General features: G+C 38.0%; 2 protein-coding genes, 2 long non-coding RNA genes and 1 pseudogene across 4 annotated transcripts; 2 read left to right on the plus strand and 3 right to left on the minus strand.

Moving 5' to 3' along the window:
• The first annotated feature begins 423 nt into the window (after positions 1-423).
• Positions 424-2,389, plus strand: LOC133722913 (glycerophosphodiester phosphodiesterase GDPD2-like; annotated as a pseudogene).
• A 3,519-nt stretch (positions 2,390-5,908) lies between these two features.
• LOC133720178 (uncharacterized) lies at positions 5,909-8,578 on the minus strand. Its single transcript, XR_009851720.1, has 3 exons — positions 7,425-8,578; positions 6,837-6,913; positions 5,909-5,957 (listed from the first exon to the last, which is right to left on the minus strand). It is a non-coding gene; the product is annotated as an uncharacterized LOC133720178 (long non-coding RNA).
• A 4,691-nt stretch (positions 8,579-13,269) lies between these two features.
• On the minus strand, positions 13,270-16,043 carry LOC133722430 (uncharacterized). The gene is made up of 3 exons (XR_009852732.1): positions 14,786-16,043; positions 14,198-14,274; positions 13,270-13,318 (listed from the first exon to the last, which is right to left on the minus strand). It is a non-coding gene; the product is annotated as an uncharacterized LOC133722430 (long non-coding RNA).
• A 1,611-nt stretch (positions 16,044-17,654) lies between these two features.
• On the minus strand, positions 17,655-18,497 carry LOC133722914 (uncharacterized). The gene has a single exon (XM_062149766.1). It carries the CDS (start codon positions 18,495-18,497, stop codon positions 17,655-17,657), a length of 843 nt encoding a protein of 280 aa, XP_062005750.1.
• A 581-nt stretch (positions 18,498-19,078) lies between these two features.
• On the plus strand, positions 19,079-23,216 carry LOC133721372 (probable purple acid phosphatase 20). Its single transcript, XM_062147961.1, has 5 exons — positions 19,079-19,895; positions 21,677-21,968; positions 22,080-22,654; positions 22,766-22,854; positions 22,947-23,216. The coding sequence occupies exons 1-5, from the start codon at positions 19,737-19,739 to the stop codon at positions 23,131-23,133; spliced, it is 1,302 nt and encodes a 433-aa protein (XP_062003945.1). The 5' UTR covers positions 19,079-19,736; the 3' UTR covers positions 23,134-23,216.
• Positions 23,217-23,475: the final 259 nt, after the last annotated feature.

The raw sequence follows: 23,475 nt of genomic DNA on the forward strand, positions 1-23,475 counted from the left end.
GTCTTAGTGTTTAAATTTTGTGGTTCATAGAGATTATATCCATTCTGCTGTCTCAGGACTTCTTCCTTTTGGATTTGAAAAGAGGACAAACTTTCCTCTTCCACTTTCTTTCAGAAGCCAAATCCAGTTATGTATCGGCATTTTTAGTGAAATGGTTAGTGGTTACTATTAGTAATGGTGTTGATGATGAAAAACAATGGAAAACTTAGTGCATTAAACGTACTAAGCAGATTTTCCTATTTTTGTTGTTGTATAGGTTCATGATCTGCAAGTTCATTGGTGAATGGTTACTGGTTGGGTTAATATATAATATGAAATAGTAGCCTGATCTTTTGGTGGTTGTGACTTTTGACAAGTATATATATGACATGTACTACATCTCTTTTGTGTTGAACCAAATTCTCACATAGTGTTGAACCCGCAATGGCAATTGTGCCAATCACAGCCGCTGGTGCTCCCGGTGCTGTTTCGGGAGCACTAGTTACTCCAGGATATCGGGATGGTGCTCAATCACAACTTTGGTTACAAGTTAGTATACTTCCCTATATTACAAATTCAACTTGCTTGCTTTCTTATCACCGTTTTCTATAGCCTTTGAATTAGTTTTTTGAAGCTTAGAAGTTGGTTTGCATTCTATTTCGAAAATTGATATTTGATATGCAATTCATAAGTCTTCAATAGGATTTGTGTAGCTGTTATACATAATGACAGGAGGAGTGTTATGTGATATTCCACAAATATGTTGAGCTCTATCAATGTAGTTGACTGATCACATATGTTTTTTTTGGGTCTTAAAGAAAGCTGGACTTGGAGCATCTTTTGCCAGCTCCTATTGGTTTTGTTGACAGCAAGACACAAGTTACTCGGTGGGAAGAGGGGAATGGTGTTGGTAAGATGGGTCGTTTTGGCTCTATCTTGTGCCCCATTTGGATGGTAAGATGGGCAGAGATGCAAAAAAAAGGCACTGCCTAATTGAGTTTTTTGGTTTACAAATTTGTTTAGTTTGTTATATGATGGTGACCATCTGATAATGGCCTTGATTTATATATTGGTTCAAGCACATAACTTAGCTGTCTCAATTTCCTATTAAGATTATATATCATTTATAAGCTGGAATTTATTACATGTTGGTATAGAACACAGAGGCCGAAGTTGGTATTGATAGGACACAGAGGAAATGGAACGAACATGTTGCAGTCCTCTGATATCAGAATGAGAGGAATCAAAGGGAACTCAATCCTCTCCTTCAATACTGCTGCTCAATTCCCAATTGATTTTGTTGAGTTCGACGTTGAGGTAATTAACTAAGCATAATCTTTGTACTTCTTTTGGGTTCCCAATTTCTAAACAAAATCAAGAATCATGATGCACCTTCATGCATTTGGTCACAGTTTGGTTTCTTAGTAGTATTGCTTTTACTGTAAGCAGAATTTACTTTTGTAGGTGACCAAAGATGACTGTCCAGTAATTTTCCATGACAGCTTTATCGTCAGCGAGGACAAGGTTAGTTGGTTCTTGATCGATCCCTCTAAACCCATAAGTTCTTGATTTGATCTGCTTATTTTCATTAGTGTAATATGTAATCTGAACGTAGGTGATATCTTGTGTGGAATTTGGTTTCAGGATGTTTTCATTGAGAAGAGAGTTACAGACCTTAATCTACCAGAATTTCTTTCCTATGGACCCCAGAAACAGCTTGGAGAGGTCATCATCAATGTTGATTTGTTTGTTTTCATATTGATTTTTTTGTATCTGTGGATTTTTTGTGGAATTGAAGTTTGATGATAACATAGTTTACACAGAGAGACAGCTCAAGCATGTTCTTCAAGTAATCTTGCAGGTAACAATGCTTATTTTATAGTCTATATATGTGTAATAGTTGTTGTCTTAAGGTTTACTGGTAGAACACAAATCGAAATTGGGTACTTCAACCTCTTTCTTCTACAATGTACAATACTTCAATACATATAGGTCATTTCACTAAATTGTTGAAATGGATTGAAATTGAAAATGGGTTTTCAACCTCTTTGTTATACAATATTGAACATATAGGTGGTAATTTTTACCGAAAGTTGTTTAAACAGGTGGGGTAAATGAGTATGCAGAGGGCAGACCAATCTTCTTTTCAACCTTTCAGCCTGATGCTGCTCTTTTGATAAGAAAAATGTAGAGCAGTTACCCTGTAAGTAGATCACCTTGATTGGAAAATTTCATGCAAACTTGGTGTTTTGAATAGATAGAACGGTTTTGCAGTGACTGACTTGTTAATCTATATACTTATTATCTCCAGGTATATTTCTTGCCTGAAGGAGGGTCTCAAATGTATGTTGATGTTAGAAAGAACTCTTGGGAAGAAGCAGTTAAGATGTGCATGGCAGGTGGTTTGTAAATTGTAAGGCATTGTTTCAGAAGTGAATGAGAGAAATGAATGTAAAGTTGTTGTAAAGGTTTCTTTTTGCTTATATATATGTTTTTCTTTGCTTGTAAGCAAATTTTATATATGTACAATAATTATATAAATTAAGTTTATATACTAACAAAAAAATAGAAACATGAAATAATACATAAATTGTGGATTTTTGGTTTTTGATTTTTTTTTTTTTACTTTTTCAACCCTCATTTACGGTGTGCATGGTACGTGTGCCATAAATGTAACCTCTTTTACGGCACACATTTGACTCATTTACGACGTAAATTTTAACTCATTTACGGCGTGCAAGGTATGTGTCGTAAATGCACCCTCTTTTACGGCACACTTTTGACTCATTTACGACGCACATTGTGACTCATTTACGGCGCACTTCATGTGTGCCGTAAATAATAATTGTCTTTTACGGCGCTCTTTGCGGGCCGTAAAAGACCATTTTTCTGGTAGTGCAACAAACGTAAACCAGAGTTGAACAAAATCTTCCTCGTCCTCAGGAATGACACCATTTACATGGCAGAACACCTAGACCAACTCCTATCTCAACAGAGTAGGAAACCAACCCTAGCTCAGAAGAGTAGGGACTTATTAAACGTGAACAAACCAAACAGAAAACCCTAATTAAGACACAACTAAAACCAGAACAATTGGAAACCATGCCACACCAGCAAGGCCCGAAAACAGGGGCCCTGCCCAGCACCCACTTCCCCCTGCAGTAATCAACCAATGCAGAAAACCATTCCCGTCACCGGCAAGCACCATCAACACTCCCCCGCCGCTCCACCTTGCCAATATGCATACAGATTCTACACCCAGTTGACAATCGCAACCAGATCCAGAACCACGACAGAAATAGATCCCAACGGGGATCCCTTTTGCTACGATTTGCCCGCATCCGCCATCTCCCACCGCCGGTCAGAGCAGCCCCACAACCATCGTCGCCCTCCATTCGAGAGGGACAGATCGAGAACGATCTGCCCCATCCGAAGTCAAGAGCCCACCCTCCTCCCCTAGACCGCGTCCCTACCCTGAGGGCCCGCCACGAACCAGTAACGACATCCCCTCTCGAGCCGGAACGCAACGTGGGGCGCGTTCCTCTCCTAACACTTATGAGAGTCTCTCAATTTTTTCAATTTTTAAGTGTAATGGCAATCTATCATTCTTTATGTTGTGTATAATGATATATAAAGAATAAGAGAAAACTAATCAACCAAAATGTTACACAAAAAATAAAGTAGTAAACTAATGGCATAATTTATCTCATATCTAATTTACAAAAGAAACATGTGTATATGTAACGGCCTATTCTGGCTTTAGATGAATATATATCGACACCCAGCTTTGGGTTTGATTCAAAAAAGAAAAGAAATATGTGTGTATGTATCATCTTAACAATACCATTGAAAGTGAGCTTAATTAGCTAGAAGGATTAAGGCTTCCAAAGCTATAGTGATAAAAATAAAAAAATTATTAGATGAGAGCAGAGGTAGAGGCAGAGCAGAATAGTGGGAAGATAGGTCTAAAACAAAATGGATGAGTGTCACCTTTTGAGAGCTGCTTCTTTTTCTTCTTTTTTTTTGGTAAAGAGCTTCTTCATTTTTTGAGTGAGAAAGAATCCATCAAAATCTCTTGGGAAGTGGTTGGATTATTTTTTAGTTTTGATATGTATAAAAAGCACTATAAAATCCTCCAAAATCCAGCATTTAATGAAATCCTTAAAAATCCGTATACTTTTGAATATCTGCATATTTGAATGGATAATTTTAAATCTTAATTGAATTCATCAAGATTTTAAAAGATTGTTTAAAATCTCAATTGAATACCCATATACTTTCTTTTTTTTTGAGATTTTAAACAATCTTTTAAAATCTTGATTGAATACCCATATAATTTCGTGAGTTGAACTCACAACTTCCCACTTACGAAGGGGAGACTATGCCACTAGACCAAATGGTACTGGGCAATACCCATATACTTTTAAAATACAAAAAAAATCTTGTAGACTCTTAAATCCAATTGATGTATGAGGCCCATTTTGCGTAGCCCAACTCCAAGTCAGTCCAAGTCCAAAGTTTAAAACCTAGCTGTCTAGGTCATCGAAGGCTCAACCTAAGCTTCTAAAGTTCTAATATTAGGCTATTAGCTTAGTGGCAGCCATTTGGAGAGAGAAAGAGAGCAAAGGCAGACGACGAAGCCGCCGCTTTGTTCTTGTCTATAGTGATGAAAAAAAAATGGGGTTGATTCGTATATAGTGATGAATCCAATGATGTATTTCGGCGGCTGTAACTATAAATTTCTGAATTATAGTGCGTATCCGAGGTAGAAAGCTCATATTATTAGCTCTTTGGCAGCAATTTGATCCATTTACAAAGCTATTGCAGTATTGCTAATAACTTGTATCTTGCTATCGTTGGACTCCATTTTTGACCAAACGTTTGCTCTCGGTGGTTTTCTGGTTGGGTTGAGAGAGACGGAAGAAGAAGACTTCCAGATTGGTTAATATGTTTGCTGTGCATGTTTGATTATAGTTAGTTAATATGTTTCTGCAATGTTGTTTAGCATATATTATCTCTTTTCTTTGCTTTTGGACTGATGTAACCATGGTAGGCTTATGTAATATTTTAATTGATGACATTCTCCAGATCTGATATGATCACTTCATAGCATCACTATCGTTGATGCTACCGCATAGCAAGCAATAATAACAGCTCCACCATAATTTGCAGAAGCAAATCACGGAAAATTGTAGAAGCTGGCGGTCTTTCACCCTTGTTGATGTTACTCAAAACCTCTGAGGAACCATACATAGAGTTGCAGTAGGTGCCATTGTAAATTTAATTTATGACTAAATATTGTTTAGTCCTTGAGATTTTGACCAAAACACTTTAGTCTCTGACCTTCTAATTTCACACTTGTACTTCAAAATTTCAGACCAATAGGTCATTGCCATTTAAAACCTCAGTTAAGTCACGGCAAAATGTCTATTATGCCCTCAGTTCTTTTTTTTTTAATAAATTTATTCATTTCTCCTTTTTTATTTATTCTTTTTTCTTTATTTTTTTCTTTTTCTTTCTTTTTAGGGCTAAATACAAATTACTACCCTGTGGTTTAGGTGCAAAATCAATTCAGTCCCTGAACTTCCAATTTCATCAAAAACACCCCTGCACTTTCAATTTTGATCTAATAGGTCTAATTTGTTAGTTTTCCGACAATTGAGTTATTTAACTTGTTAATGTGGCTCATATAAGGCCTATGTTTTATGATGTGGTGTCGAGGTGGTCTGCATAGTCAATTTAGGTGTCACGCCCCGGATTTTGAATGATAAATTCAAATCCGAAACCTGAATAATTACAATTACAAAAAAACCAAATCTCGAAACTTCGAGTTCATTATTACAATTCACTCTCACAATATATTATAAAGCTCAAATGAGCATAACACACCTCACAACTTACAATTGTTGTAAAACTCTAACAACTTGCTCTAACCGCACGATCACCGTCCTGGTTCTCCTGTCCTGTAGGATTACCCGCTACACAATTTGAATAGTGTACCGGGAGTTGCAACAACACAAAACCCGGTAAGCTTTTTACAGCCAGTATGAGTAAACAAGAAAGAACTGTTGATTTATTAGATTTCAAGACTACCACAAACCCACGTTACTTTCTCACTCTCATATATATATGTAGACACTTATGAGTTACTCTCAATTTAGCTCATAAGATCACTCACTCTCGTATATATATATAGACACTTATGAGTTACTCTCAATTTAGCTCATAAGATCACTCACTCTCATATATATATATAGACACTTATGAGTTACTCTCAAATTCGTTCATAAGATTTCCCAACATTTGGTAGACAGACTCATATATATATATAGACCCTTATGAGTTACTCTCAATTTCCCTCATCAGGTTACCATATATATATTGACACTTATGAGTTACTCTCAATTTCACTCATAAGGTCACTCCACATTTGGCAGACAGACTAGAGCTCTAACTGAACGTAACCACTCGTCCGGCCACAGACGTGATTACGATTTAATACTATTAATAACCACCAGCCCGGTACGAGAGCGTGATTCACTAATAGATGCCATGGTCACCTCGTGACCTAGTGATCTCCACAGATCACAACAATTTATTGTTCCTCAACAATAAAACTCAACACCTCTCACAATATATTGTTTCTCAACAATAAACTCAATATCTCTCACAATATATTGTTTCTCAACAATAACTCAACACAACTCCAACAATACATATTATTTCACGTAATAATATATATACAGACATTCACACAGGAATGTCTAGTAACACCAACAATAGTTCATATGATTGCAACAAAATAAAGCAATTAATTGTATTGGGTTCGTAATATGAACCACGTGAGGTTTACTCACCTCGATAATCCCGCTGCGTCTTCAATTCAGCTCAAAATACGATCCACAATCGTCCACCAACTCAAACCGTCAATCACCTAGTCCAATAATGATCTTGACTTAGCAATCATTCATAAACCACACATATACGGAAATCCAACGGTCGGATTCTCACAAATCGCATTCCGAATCATTACTTCCCAATTTCAATCCAATTCAACCCAACTTTTCCTGGTTTGACCAGGATTGACCAATTTTGACCAATCGAGACTAATTCGATAATTAACTCAAATTACCGAACAATTTCTTAAAATTGTGATATCGATTTGACATATTAGGTGCACTACAATTTACTAAGGCCACCCAATATATATAAACCTTTCTTTTCTTTACTCACTAACATTTTTACAAAATGTTTATGCAGACCATTGTTATCACAATTTCTCAACTCCACGAACTAATTCAACTCCGTCGACAATTTAACTAACAACAATAATTTTCTACACACAAAGGCCATTTCATGCTTGTCCATAAATAACTAATTTTTCAACAATTAGTCAGTTAATATAACTAACTTGAATTCCTAATTTATAAGGATAGGATTCTCACCTTATCCCGAATCTTGCCAAGGTCATGAACTCGATGATTGCTGCACCTCATGGCCCTCATGCTCATGTAACTCAATCTGTCATCATGCCAAAATGAGTTTGCATCCAATTCCGGCAGCACAAGGGTAGCATCCATTTACATTATTACCATCATCACCACCCACATCATCATCATCATCACCTACATCATCATCACATTAACATCAAAATCTGCAAGCTCCACCGAACTCTCACTCCCTCACTCTCATTTCTCAACTCCACAGATCCGAAGTCCTCCCAAAAATGCAGAACTCCTCAGCCACATCCAAATCAATAGCTTCCAAAGCAGCCAAAGCATTACTCTATAACTGGATTGGACCTCTGAACTGTCCCTCACTCACCCACAGTACTCAAACCCTTCTCAAACACCAAAACCTCAAATCTTTTACAAACAGGTCGACGAACTTCGAATCGGATCCTTCGAGCACGGACTGGAGCTCCTTGCTCTGGAGGACGAGGAAGTGAGTCAACTCGGTGGCCGACTAGACCGAGCAAGCAATCTCAGTGGAGAGAGAAGAGAATGGAGAAGGAAGAGAAGACAGGAAGGTGGTAGTGCGATCTGTATCGAGTGGTGCCGGTGCCTCAAGAATGGCCATAATTGTTTTCTTGCAAAAGTGACCTTCTGGGTAAGTCTCATCGCAATTAAAGCAAAGACTCTTTGCTCTTCTCTTTCTTTATTCTGCGGTAGACAACGCCTAATGGGCTGCTTGTTGCTGCTGCCCCCATGGAATCCAAGAAGAAGAAGCAGAAAAGTGATGAAAGGATGATTGCCACCGACACCCACTAACTCAAAATCAAATACCAAGTAATAAATATTGGATATTATTCTAGTGTTGCATGAACTGATGGATGAGAGAGTGAGAGGTAGTGCGCACCATGGGGAGAAAAGGAAAAGAAAGAAAAGAAAGAGGAGGGACCGGGGAAAGGGAAAGGAAAAGAAAAAAGAAAGAAGAAAATATAATTTTCTATTTCAAAAAGAATCCCTAATTTCAAATAATCGTAACTTAATCATACGAGCTCCGAAAATTGCATTCCACATATGCACGCGATCGTATCGACGAGCTCTACAACTTTCATGAAGGAAGTTTTCCAAAATTCCGTACGTAGAAAAGTCGATTTTTCTTGAATCGCACAATTCGAGCTTTTGTTAAAAAGAAAAGTTTCGGGACTTCGATAATTCAAAAAGATGAATTAATTAGAGTAATATTCGTGCAAAATCACTTTAATCATTTCGTACTAATTCATGAAACGAAAATGAAAATTGCGGGTATTACAATCTACCCTCCTTAAAGAAATTTCGTCCCGAAATTTGAGCGTAAGTCAATTCCTCTCGATTAAGGTTGACCTAACCATAGAATCTCCATCTTTTCCAAATCTGTAGTAATCTACAAAGCCTCAGCCCTTTGTATAAAAATACATTTCTATGGCCACTAAATCCTTTCATCACAATGTAAATTCACAAAACAACTGCTCAACATCACTCCACATCAATTACACAAAATCATCACATGGATCATCTCATAGATCCTCACATAGATCTTCACATAGATCTTCACATAGATCATCACATAGATCTTCACATAGATCATCACATAGATCTTCACATAGATCATCACTCTGTACTGGCATACAAGCACAGTAATCACTCCCACAAAGTGTTTCGCTACTCAATTAGCATCACGGTAAATCTCCATAGTAAAACTTAAGCATGCACCACTCTTCACAACCATAGAGATGCATCACTCAAAACAAATCATCCCCAAAAGCACGCCAATAAATTATGTCACCCAATGATGATGACTTGGGCTTGCTCAATCCTTGGGCTAAGCACTAGGGCTGGCCAATTGGGCCTGAAGAAATCGGACCATCCACATTTCGAACCGGCCCAAACCACTTTGGGTTTAACATTTGGGCCTACTATTCGGGCCGAACAATTGGGCTTACCATTTGGGCCTACCATTTGGGCTTACTATTTGGGCTTACTATTTGGGCCTACCAATCGGCCCACCAACTTCCAGCTCGGCTACGGTATGAAATTGTACATACCGTATATACGTATACATACCATACAGACCGTATATACGTATGCATACCGTACAACTGTATATACGTATGCATACCGTACAGACCGTATATACTTATGTATACCGTACATACCGTATATACGTCCGTATATCAAGCATATACGAGATCCAAAAATATTTGTAAGAGGTAAGGTTCGAACTCCCGACCTCGAACACGAAGGTTTTGCTCCCAACCACTGAAGCAAGAGCTGCCTTCATTAATATATGCTCACGTGTTATATTTATTATGTCATAAGTGACATAAATAAAATAACGGGGAAGGCAAGGTTCGAAACCTCAACCTGCCGCACGAAACCTTTGTCCCCCAACCACTGGAGCACAAGCTGTGCTTAATATAATGTGTACAAATTTTATACTTATTATGTCATAAACGAACATAATAAAAATAAACGAGAGGCGAGGTTCGAACCTCAGACCTCTTGTACACGAACTGTACACTCAACCACTCGAGCACGGCTGCTCACGTTATTATCCATACCAATCCTTTTATTTAAACCAACTGTTTCAACTGTTTCAACAATTCGGCCCAACTCATCCAAAACTGTTTCAGAAACTCGGCCCATCATGTCCAAAACTGTTTCTGAAACTCGGCCCATCAGGCCTCCACCCACAGCTACAGTGATGCCTTGATCCGAGACAGGCCCAAGTACGGCCCACTTGTGTCACGGCTTATCCCTTCCGTGATTTACGGCAGTCAAATCTGCTTTCGGCTAAAGCTGTCTGCCACAGCATCTCGAGGTTCGGCCTGTCCCCTTACACGCTCTCCACGCGCCAACAACTTTTCCGGGTTTTCGGATGACTTTAATCCAACGCGTGGATTCAAATTCTGAGATCGTTCATCCAACGGTGGAGATCTGCTCACCTTGTTCTATAAATAGGTGCATTCTGGGGAAAAACTGTTCACTCCAAAAGAAAAGAAATTTTCTTCCGAGCTCAAGCCTTTCTCTCTCAACTCTTCAGCCTTTCTCTTCTCAAATCCCCAGTTTTTCACTCTCAGATCTTCAATCTTTTCCTCCAAATCCTTAATCCTTCTTTCTCAGATCTTTTCTTCCCTTTGAAGATTCGATCTCATCTTTCCTCTGAGAATCTCAGATCTCCAATCACCAGTTCAACAACTCCAATCCTTCTAACAAAATCTCCCTCAAACACTAAACCATGTATTCCTCGATTTCCACATCCTCTCACCCCATGACCCAAGAGCCACGAACTCTGCAACTAATGGAGCTCCAAACCCCGCAACAAATGGAACCACAACAACAGCAACCAACAGAGGAGGGAGGAAACACCCAAGCAGCTGGAAGTAGTGCCAACATGGATTTCTGGCGAAGCCGTACCAGGTGGATTCCTACTCCAGAACAAATAAGAATCCTCAAGGATCTTTACTATGTCAAGGGATTTAAGTGCCCAACTACAGAGCAGATTCACGAGATCTGTCTCCAGCTGAACCAGTATGGGTATGTTGAGGGTAAGAACATTTACTTTTGGTTCCAGAACGTCAGGGCTCGAGAGAAGCAGATGAATAGGTGTAATCAGGCTGCTCCAGTGCCCATGAGAACTAGTTCTCTTGGTACTGGTAGATCCATTGATCTCAATTTTGGGTCCACTGGTTCTACTGGTGCTGGTGGATCCATCGACATCAATTTTGGGCCAGCTGGTGGATCCATTGACATCAATTTTGGGTCCACTAGTTCTACTGATGATGGTAGATCCATTGATCTCAACTTTGGTTCCACCTATTCTACTGGTAATGAAGGATTTCTTGATTTAAATTTTGTTTCATATTCTTCCTCACACTTCAACACTAATACCAGTCCAACTCTTTTGGCACAACAGGAGGACAAACATCCCTGCAACAACGAGGAGGAGATCACCAGGAGGTTCAAACTCTTCCTCTGTTCCCCGTGCACGGCGAGGACGTCTTTGGTAACCTGAAGGCTACTTCCGAGGAAGGTAGCGCTTTTGGTTACTATTCTGGTGGCTCAGGCGGTTACCACAGTGGCTCAAACGTTTCTCTTGAGCTCAGCCTCAACCCATCCGGAGCTGCTGACTAGGCTTAGTATAGCATAGTCCTCGCTTTTTTTTTCTTTTTTTTTCTTTTTTTTTTGTAATATAAACTCAATAAGATGGTGTGCATGTTTTCTTTCCTGTTTGTTTAACCAACAACAACACCAAGGATCGAACCTTGGTCACCCAATACTGTTTTCAAAACCATAAACAACTCTACTGCACACATCTTTCATAATGATGCAATAAAAACAATCACTCAAAAAGAATCCAACAATCAATTAAGTCGCATCGAGGTCTAGCTAGTATCCTCTGAGTCAAACCAAACACAACAATTTCATCGATAGGATTAGGGATTTATAAAGCTAAACACATCCTGAGTTAGCTAGGAAAAACCCACGTTTTTAGAGTTACTCTTACAACTCTTATAGAATCTCGATAATTCCATCTATCAATTGCTTCAACAAAAACTCACCACAATTCGATCCCTAACATTTAGCGATTCAGAAATCGAATCAAACTCCATATCACATAGTAATTCACTTGAACCACTATGGATACCTAACAAAGTCACTAAAATCAATATCTGAAATTGCGTTTAACTATATCACCTAAAATCAATCACCAAAGGCAAACCCTTGCCTGACTCTAACATGTCCTCCATGCTTCTTCCTGCACCATACATAGGCCTCAAAATTCAATTTCATTCACTTGAACAAAACTATATTCACAAGTCTGCTATAGACATCAGGGAAAAACCCATACTTTTACTCATAACTTTTCCTTCTAAAAGTTCATCACGTAGTGTATATAAAATCACCACACAACCTTCTTAGTCTACACTAAGAATTCAATCTCACACAAGGTCAGCATAATTGCCTCAGAGTCACTTTAATCACGTATCACATGTCAATTACCAAAACTCCACTAAGACGTCTCTTTATAAAACAAGATATCTAATCCTTGATACGTACACCTCATCTAAACATCTGTACGTCCAACTTAAGAAGACAAAATTTATAACAATTCATACTCGTATCCACACTAGGTACGTGCATAGGTCCACACCATGTCTTCAACCAAACACTTCAACAATCAAAAGAACCTCATTTCCATAAAACAATCCTCGTTGACTTAACAGAGTTGAATCAAGAGGTTCCTATTCCTCAAGGATTGTAACTCGCGGCCACTGAACTTATTCCAATACGAACCTACAAGACAACTGTAAGGTTCTAAGTACAACCCCTTCGAATCTCCATCACCTAAGGAGTATAGTATGCTTGGCTAAGACATGTATAACACTTAAAACACAGTATAAGTCAAATACAAATTCATATTAACCAAGTCAATACTATAGGGAAGGTATTCACGTTCCCTAAACGACCTAGCGGCCTAAACAACTCCCAACACTCACGCATACCCAATGACTTAGCCAATACCGAAGAGCACACGATGGGGATCCGCTGCAGACGGGCCATCACTCGGAAGGTATTGACACATCACCAAATATGCACCTTACGCTCTGATACCAAACTGTCACGCCCCGGATTTTGAATGATAAATTCAAATCCGAAACCTGAATAATTACAATTACAAAAAAACCAAATCTCGAAACTTCGAGTTCATTATTACAATTCACTCTCACAATATATTATAAAGCTCAAATGAGCATAACACACCTCACAACTTACAATTGTTGTAAAACTCTAACAACTTGCTCTAACCGCACGATCACCGTCCTGGTTCTCCTGTCCTGTAGGATTACCCGCTACACAATTTGAATAGTGTACCGGGAGTTGCAACAACACAAAACCCGGTAAGCTTTTTACAGCCAGTATGAGTAAACAAGAAAGAACTGTTGATTTATTAGATTTCAAGACTACCACAAACCCACGTTACTTTCTCACTCTCATATATATATGTAGACACTTATGAGTTACTCTCAATTTAGCTCATAAGATCACTCACTCTCGTATATATATATAGACACTTATGAGTTACTCTCAATTTAGCTCATAAGATCACTCACTCTCATATATATATATAGACACTTATGAGTTACTCTCAAATTCGTTCATAAGATTTCCCAACATTTGGTAGACAGACTCATATATATATATAGACCCTTATGAGTTACTCTCAATTTCCCTCATCAGGTTACCATATATATATTGACACTTATGAGTTACTCTCAATTTCACTCATAAGGTCACTCCACATTTGGCAGACAGACTAGAGCTCTAACTGAACGTAACCACTCGTCCGGCCACAGACGTGATTACGATTTAATACTATTAATAACCACCAGCCCGGTACGAGAGCGTGATTCACTAATAGATGCCATGGTCACCTCGTGACCTAGTGATCTCCACAGATCACAACAATTTATTGTTCCTCAACAATAAAACTCAACACCTCTCACAATATATTGTTTCTCAACAATAAACTCAATATCTCTCACAATATATTGTTTCTCAACAATAACTCAACACAACTCCAACAATACATATTATTTCACGTAATAATATATATACAGACATTCACACAGGAATGTCTAGTAACACCAACAATAGTTCATATGATTGCAACAAAATAAAGCAATTAATTGTATTGGGTTCGTAATATGAACCACGTGAGGTTTACTCACCTCGATAATCCCGCTGCGTCTTCAATTCAGCTCAAAATACGATCCACAATCGTCCACCAACTCAAACCGTCAATCACCTAGTCCAATAATGATCTTGACTTAGCAATCATTCATAAACCACACATATACGGAAATCCAACGGTCGGATTCTCACAAATCGCATTCCGAATCATTACTTCCCAATTTCAATCCAATTCAACCCAACTTTTCCTGGTTTGACCAGGATTGACCAATTTTGACCAATCGAGACTAATTCGATAATTAACTCAAATTACCGAACAATTTCTTAAAATTGTGATATCGATTTGACATATTAGGTGCACTACAATTTACTAAGGCCACCCAATATATATAAACCTTTCTTTTCTTTACTCACTAACATTTTTACAAAATGTTTATGCAGACCATTGTTATCACAATTTCTCAACTCCACGAACTAATTCAACTCCGTCGACAATTTAACTAACAACAATAATTTTCTACACACAAAGGCCATTTCATGCTTGTCCATAAATAACTAATTTTTCAACAATTAGTCAGTTAATATAACTAACTTGAATTCCTAATTTATAAGGATAGGATTCTCACCTTATCCCGAATCTTGCCAAGGTCATGAACTCGATGATTGCTGCACCTCATGGCCCTCATGCTCATGTAACTCAATCTGTCATCATGCCAAAATGAGTTTGCATCCAATTCCGGCAGCACAAGGGTAGCATCCATTTACATTATTACCATCATCACCACCCACATCATCATCATCATCACCTACATCATCATCACATTAACATCAAAATCTGCAAGCTCCACCGAACTCTCACTCCCTCACTCTCATTTCTCAACTCCACAGATCCGAAGTCCTCCCAAAAATGCAGAACTCCTCAGCCACATCCAAATCAATAGCTTCCAAAGCAGCCAAAGCATTACTCTATAACTGGATTGGACCTCTGAACTGTCCCTCACTCACCCACAGTACTCAAACCCTTCTCAAACACCAAAACCTCAAATCTTTTACAAACAGGTCGACGAACTTCGAATCGGATCCTTCGAGCACGGACTGGAGCTCCTTGCTCTGGAGGACGAGGAAGTGAGTCAACTCGGTGGCCGACTAGACCGAGCAAGCAATCTCAGTGGAGAGAGAAGAGAATGGAGAAGGAAGAGAAGACAGGAAGGTGGTAGTGCGATCTGTATCGAGTGGTGCCGGTGCCTCAAGAATGGCCATAATTGTTTTCTTGCAAAAGTGACCTTCTGGGTAAGTCTCATCGCAATTAAAGCAAAGACTCTTTGCTCTTCTCTTTCTTTATTCTGCGGTAGACAACGCCTAATGGGCTGCTTGTTGCTGCTGCCCCCATGGAATCCAAGAAGAAGAAGCAGAAAAGTGATGAAAGGATGATTGCCACCGACACCCACTAACTCAAAATCAAATACCAAGTAATAAATATTGGATATTATTCTAGTGTTGCATGAACTGATGGATGAGAGAGTGAGAGGTAGTGCGCACCATGGGGAGAAAAGGAAAAGAAAGAAAAGAAAGAGGAGGGACCGGGGAAAGGGAAAGGAAAAGAAAAAAGAAAGAAGAAAATATAATTTTCTATTTCAAAAAGAATCCCTAATTTCAAATAATCGTAACTTAATCATACGAGCTCCGAAAATTGCATTCCACATATGCACGCGATCGTATCGACGAGCTCTACAACTTTCATGAAGGAAGTTTTCCAAAATTCCGTACGTAGAAAAGTCGATTTTTCTTGAATCGCACAATCCGAGCTTTTGTTAAAAAGAAAAGTTTCGGGACTTCGATAATTCAAAAAGATGAATTAATTAGAGTAATATTCGTGCAAAATCACTTTAATCATTTCGTACTAATTCATGAAACGAAAATGAAAATTGCGGGTATTACATTAGGAGTGAGTCCTACTATTAAAAATAAATAGTTTTTCAACAAATAATCCAACTATAACTTGAACCCATAACAGAATATTAACGAATTGGACCTATTAGATCAAAATTGAAAGTGCAGGGGTGTTTTTGATGAAATTAGAAGTCCAGGGACTGAATTGATTTTGGACCTAAACCACAGGGTACTAACTAGTATTTAGCCCTTCTTTTTATCTCTTCTCCTCCACCCCCTAAGAGGAATGATGAAGAAACAAACAGAAAGAAATGGAAGAAAAAAAAATTCCTTTTCCAAAAAAATAAAATAATTAATTAATTAAAAAAAAAAACTGAAGGCATAATAGACATTTCGCCACAACTTAACGGAGGTTTTAGACGGCAAGGACCTATTGGTCCGAAATTTTGAAGTACAAGGACTAAACGTGTGAAACTAGAAGGCTAAGAACTGAAGTGTTTTATAGTCAAAAGCTCAAGGACTAAACAGTATTTAGTCCTTTAATTTAAGTAAAGCTCGGCCTGGCCCTATTTAAAAGGGCTGGCCCGGCCCGGCCCTTTTGACCCGTGCGGAATGGGCCTTAAGGGCGGGTAAGGGTTTACGTATTGAAACCCTAGCCCGGCCCGGCCCTAAATTTTGTTGACTCGGTCAAAGTCCGGCTCGGCCCTACCCTAAGCCCTAAAATTTAGGATAGGGCTGGCCCTAGCCCGGCCCATGATGAGGCCTAGTCCATGGTATTGTATATTATTATGTAAATGTATGGTGTAATTACTCTTGATATGCCCTTTTAATTCATATTAAGACTGAAGTGTTATTAGCCGTCGTTTATGTATATTTTAAAACTCTAGTTTTACTCTCAAATTGTGTGCTGATATCTTATTCTCTTCTCGAGAGATTCTTGCGTACGGCAACCGCACCACGTGGCAGTGCGGCTGACCAATCAGGCCCTAGCAGGCGGGTATTTTAAGTATTTTACTTTTAGAAAAGTAATTATAGTTTCGAAAAAGGGAGAAAAAATTCTGGTTTTTTATTGACAATACAGCTGACCCTATGGAAGAATTTCTCTTCACGTTGTGAAGGCTTGAACCCAAAAGTGAGCTATCCCAAAAATATAACCCTAGCCAGAGCTTTAGTCATTTTATTTCAGATCGACTTGATCGGGATTCGGTAATAGGGTCAGAGTGTGAACAAAAGTGAAAGTACTACTTGAGATCAGCACTACATTCCATCGATCGCTTAACATTGTTGTGCGTTGTTTCCTCTGACATGCATATATATATATATATATATATATATAGGTCGGTAGGAAGTGGCATCTGTGCGAAAGAGACATGAACTTTGGAAGATATATATATAGGTCGGTAGGAAGTGGCACCTGTACGTGCGAAAGAGAAAGTTCGTTAAAAAACTTGAGTGACCCATGACCATGAATATATCCGTGATCGATGTGAGGCTGAGGTCGATAGACACATATGTCACATGTAGTGCCTTGTTAATTTGCTTGGTTAAGTCATTAAGAAATTTCCATTGCAGTTTTTTTTTTTTTTGGAGAAAAGAGAATAGCAACTAAGCAATTGAGATATTTACATCGGATATAAGTACTTCGGATAGCCAATGAGGTCCATCCTCTACCCAAGCCTGAAATGTAGGAAACAAAAACGCTTTCCTAGCTAAAGTATGTGCTACCTGATTACATTTTCTAGGGGTACAAGTACAAATAACCGGAGAGAAGATGCGGAAAAGAGTCTTCACTTCTTCTATAAGAGCACCCTCCATAGACATGTTGTCTTCCTCTTCATGTAAATCACGGATCACCTCCAATGCATCCATTTCCAACATCAAAGAAGAAGATTGGAAACCTGTCTCAATACAAGCTTGCAGCCCCAATATTGCAGCAAATAATTCAGTGGCCTTGGGAGTGAACCGACCTTGCATTCCTTTAGAAACTGCCAGCATCATCTCACCTCTATCATTCCTTAACACTGCCCCCAAATTGCGTAAATCAGCCTTTAAATCAACCGCACCATCAACATTAAGTTTCAAGTAAGGAAAGAGAGGTTTAACCCAATGTTCAATAGTAGCAGCAGTAGATACAGATGAACCAAGAGGGGAAGGTAGAATTGCAGCGACAAATTCTTGCACCTGATGTTGAACTTGGAAGTGGATTAACTGAGGGCTAATAAATTTACATTGAAAGTACTTTTCACTACGGTTTTGCCATAATCGTCGACACATGACCACAATAAAAGACAACTCAGACACTAAAGAGAGAGGTGTAGCATAAATGAATAACTCCAAAAAGGTTCCATTCTTCCAACTCCCAATAGCATTATGAAATGGAGAGAGATACCAAACCTGCTTGACTTTCTTACAAGACCAAAGAGCGTGGAGAGTGGTTTTTGGAGCCATGTTGCAGCATGCACAGATGGGGGAAGAAAGCTATTAAATTCTATTTAACATTACCAAAACATTTTCTATACTTATTTAAGTAAATGTTATTATTTGGCAACCTGCTTCATTTTTATTAAAAATAAAATAAAATAACTGAAAAAAAGGCTTTTTTCAAGGGTAGGATGAATCAGTCCGCCAATATAGTTAAGATTAGGATGAGTTAGCTCCACCAATATATTCCAGTGTGCCAGAAAAAGGAATTAATTAACCAAATTAATCCGATATCGATCATTTAGTTAAAATACCTATATTAAGATCGGTAGATCAATTCCAGTGTGCCAGAAAAAGGAATTAATTAACCAAATTAATCCGATATCGATCATTTAGTTAAAATACCTATATTAAGATCGGTAGATCAATTCCAGTGTGCCAGAAAAAGGAAGTTGGTGAAATCCGATATCATTTAGTAAAAATACTTATATTCTAGATTTCCTCATTTATTGACTAATGTCTAGGATAATTATATAATTTACTAGCCTATCAAGATTCAAGATGATGACATTAATTGTATAGTGTCATACAATATATTAGTCATTTCCACACCAAACGAAATTTTCTATTCCTTTTTAGAACAGATTTCTTTCTCATTTGAAGCAAACTGTCACCAATTCTTATACGGCGGTGTGAATTTGACAAAAATAAAAACAATAAATCATATTTCTTCGTTTGAGGTTTTTCCCTTTTTAGCTAGGAAGCAAAACTGGTGACATGCATGGGATTAGAAATAACCTGCTGTAAAACAAACCGCCATAAAAGTCACTACAAACGTCAATAATCACCGAATCCGTCACGAAAAAGCTACCACCTCCATTCAGGTTTCAGACCTATAAGACACCTGATTTCCCATAATCTGATGCCTGCTGGTATATTCCACTTCCTGATTTCCCACCTCCATTCAGGCACTCATGACTTCTTTATCTGATTTCCCATAATCTGATGCCGCTGGTATATTCCACTTCCTTTAGCCACTCGTCCATCTGGCTGTCATCCACGTGTCATAACAAACCGCTGGGGTTGAGAGATTTCCTAAAGTTGAATCCAGGGGCACGATTCATTATCATACTATATATATGATTATGGATTAGTTATATATTGACAGCTTTTCTTTGCATACGAGGAAGACGAAGGGATCTCGTTTTAAAAATTCTGGGTTGTTGTCTTTCTCAAGTGAGTATTGTGCTGTTGGAAATAGCAAAAATGGGTGCGCAGAGGCTGGGACTGTTTCTCGTTCTGACATTATTGGGGTTGGCCTTGCCGGAGTTCTCTGGTGTTGCAGAGGGGTATAACCGTCCACCGGCGCGGAAGAATCTCGACGTGCCGTCGGATACCGATCCTGACTCCAATTCTCCAGAACAGGTACATCTTCTGAGTTGACGTCTTGATAATCTATTGCAGAAACTGGAAACTGATTGAATTAAACCTGAAAGTTTTGAATGCGATTAAAAAGGGAATTTGGTTAGGGAGTTAGGATAGAGGGGATGGTAGATTACTGGTTTCTTGGTTTCGCCAACCACAAGATGTGCGATTGATTAGCCAAACATGTCGTCAGTTTCGTGGTTTAGTGTTGAGAATATGTTCACGCGAGAGACTCCCATGTGTCGTACGTAGTTCAAACTTTTAGCGAAATGCTAGGTCACATGTGACACAAGGTGCCAAATGACAAAGTATTTGCATGTAGTCGATTATACTCTGATTTTAGACTATTACATCATATAGCGGTTGAGATTAAATAATAGTTTTTATTGTTTATTTATAATAGTTTTTATTGTTTTTTTTTTCAATAAATGTATATTTAAAAATACATAAGTAGAGGATTATCCTTTTTCCTTTTTTTCTCAATCCTTCATTTACTGCAGGAAAAACCCAATTTAGAATACCAAATCAAATAAGATTATCTATTTAGTTACTTTCTTCTCTAACCTCATTAAGGTACCAATTGAAAAACTATTTAATTTTTCATGTAACATAGAGTAAATTTTATTTAGAGGTTGAGAGAAAAAAAATTCTTTGTTTGTTGATTCTACTCCTTAGGTGAGTTGCATATCAATGAAAATAAATTAAAAAATTCAATTTTATTTTCTTAATTAATTATTTTTCCTGCAACAAATGAATTTAGAGAATAAGAAAAAGAAGAAAGTAATTTGAAGAAATGGATTCTGTAATTATTGAGCATTTTTTAAGTTGTCTGTCTTGTCTGTAATAAATGAATTTGAAGGAGAATAGAAAAGAAATTAATGGCTAGTTATTTGATTAGATATATAATAGAATATATTATTAAAAAACAAATAAAATATTTTGTTTAATCTCAACCATTAATTGCTATATGATCTAATGGTCTAGAATCAGAGTATAATCTTAACTATAATTTAGGTGGCCACGGATCCGCCCCTACAAATATTAACCAAAAAAAAAATGTACAATTGATTTGCCCTCAATTATTGATGTTATTGATGTTCTGTTTATATTCAAGGCCCTTTTTTGGGTTATGAAAAAAGAAAATTCTGTTTTGGGGCGCATCGGGGGAAATGGATTTTGAACCTTATTTTATGATTAACTACAAGTACGGCTTAAATTTTACAAAATCAATTTTACTTTTTTAGAGAGTCCTAATAAGGTGTAAGATTTTAAGAGTAAATAGTATATGACGTATGTGTGATGTACAGATTAATTAAGGCCTTAAAACTTTAAGCTCTTAAGGCTTACAATCATTTTCGTTTCAACTCAAATATTGCTTTAAACCTACTGGTGGTCTTTCTAGAATTGAATAGAAAGGTACGGATTATCCTGTCATAAAAATTTATGTTTGGATGGTTCACCAAAAAACAAATTATGTTTGGAATCTTTGGGTGTGTTTAAATGTTTAATCAAAGTTGTTGAAAAATTAGAGGCCCAGCAAGTGACCGTGATAGGTTACTTGATGAGGTAAATGCAGAGATGCTTTATTTTAAAGCATTTCATGTTTCAATAGAACTACCACAAGATGTTACAAGAGAATAAAGGCTGGACTATCAAATAAAGAGTATTCTTTTTCAACTATCAAATAATCATTGGTCATAAACGAGTTGGACTTAATTATGACGAAGATTTTAATTAAAAAATTCACGCTCTTCTCACAATCCCATTGTTGACCGGTGCAGGTGCATATATCTCTGGTTGGTGAAGACAAAATGAGAGTATCATGGATGACAAAGAACCCAAGTCCAGCAACAGTGGAATACGGCACATCTCCTGGTGCTTATTCAAGCTCTGCAACTGGAAGTACAACTTCATACTCCTATTTATTGTACCACAGTGGAGAATTCCATCATGTCGACATCGGTCCATTGAATGCCAACACAGTATACTACTACCACTGCGGCTCCAGTCCGGGTCCCGAGTTCAGTTTCAAAACCCCTCCTGCCGCCTTCCCTCTCACATTTGCAGTGGCAGGTAACTAGTTATGTTGTCTAATTGTTAATATGTATCATTCGCTTCTTCAAGTGGATCGTTTAAAATGGTCAGCTGATTTAATTTGGTTTACATGTTTATTACTTTATCCAGGTGATCTTGGACAGACTGAGTGGACTAACGAAACCCTCCAACACATAAGCAAATCACCATATGACGTACTCCTATTGCCCGGAGACTTGTCCTATGCTGATTTCAAGCAAAATTTATGGGACTCATTCGGCCGATTGGTCCAGCCACTGGCTAGCCAGCGGCCGTGGATGGTCACAGAAGGCAACCATGAGGTCGAGAAGATCCCAGTGGTGCATTCTGAACCCTTCACGGCATACAACGCCAGGTGGAGAATGCCGTTCGAACAGAGTGGGTCGGAATCCAACCTCTACTATTCCTTCAATGTGGCAGGAGTCCATGTTATCATGTTGGGTTCATACACCGATTTTGATCCTGCTTCTTCACAATACAAGTGGCTACAGGCGGATTTGGCAAAGGTTGACAGGGGGAGAACTCCTTGGGTTGTGGTGCTTATCCATGCCCCATGGTACAACTCTAACGAAGCTCATCAGGGTGAATCCGAATCAATTGACATGAAGAGTTCCATGGAAGAATTACTCTATAAAGGTCGTGTTGATCTTGTTTTTGCAGGACATGTACATGCCTATGAACGTTTCGTAAGTTTTCCTCACCCTTACTTCTTGGGTTTAAATATGAGCCATAGCTAGCTAGTTTCATTGCTTAATTGGTTTTCAACCCTAAAACCCATAATTGGTTTCCTTTCATAGACTCGAGTTTACAAAGACAAAGCAGATGATTGTGGTCCGGTGCATATTACTATTGGAGATGGAGGCAACCGCGAAGGACTTGCCACAAAGTAAGTTGAATTGAAGCTTTTCATTTCTTAGTTAATGTGTTAAATTACTCATGTATATTTGGTAACTAAAACATGTCTTGTTGTATATATAGGTATGAAGAACCAAAACCGGCAATATCGATGTTCAGGGAGGCGAGCTTTGGGCATGGACAGTTGCAGGTAGCGAATGGAACCCATGCGCTGTGGACATGGCATAGGAATCAGGATGATAATGAGACTGTTGCAAGTGATAGCATTTGGCTCACAAGCCTCTTGGCTACTCCTGCTTGTAAAAAGTAGAAAACAGAATTACAACAATTTCTCGGTATGGCAAGTAATGAAAAAAATTTAAATGAAATTAAATAGGACAATTCTTAAGTTCACTCATTGGTTAAATGAGCATATTCACCATCTCTTGCGATTAATGCATAATAACTTTATAATTTTCTAATCCAACTATTCATGTTATATAACGTAATACAAATATTAACTTTGTAAAAATCAATCAAATTGAAGACCTTTTAGTTATTCATTTCTATAAAAGACATGGACGGTTCATCATAATAATAGTAAATGTTATTAGAATCATCCATTTGTTTGATTCAATTAGATAATTAAACGATTTCTGATTCGATTGATATT

This window comes from Rosa rugosa, chromosome 7 (genome assembly GCF_958449725.1).
Source record: "Rosa rugosa chromosome 7, drRosRugo1.1, whole genome shotgun sequence".
Taxonomy (NCBI): domain Eukaryota; kingdom Viridiplantae; phylum Streptophyta; class Magnoliopsida; order Rosales; family Rosaceae; genus Rosa; species Rosa rugosa.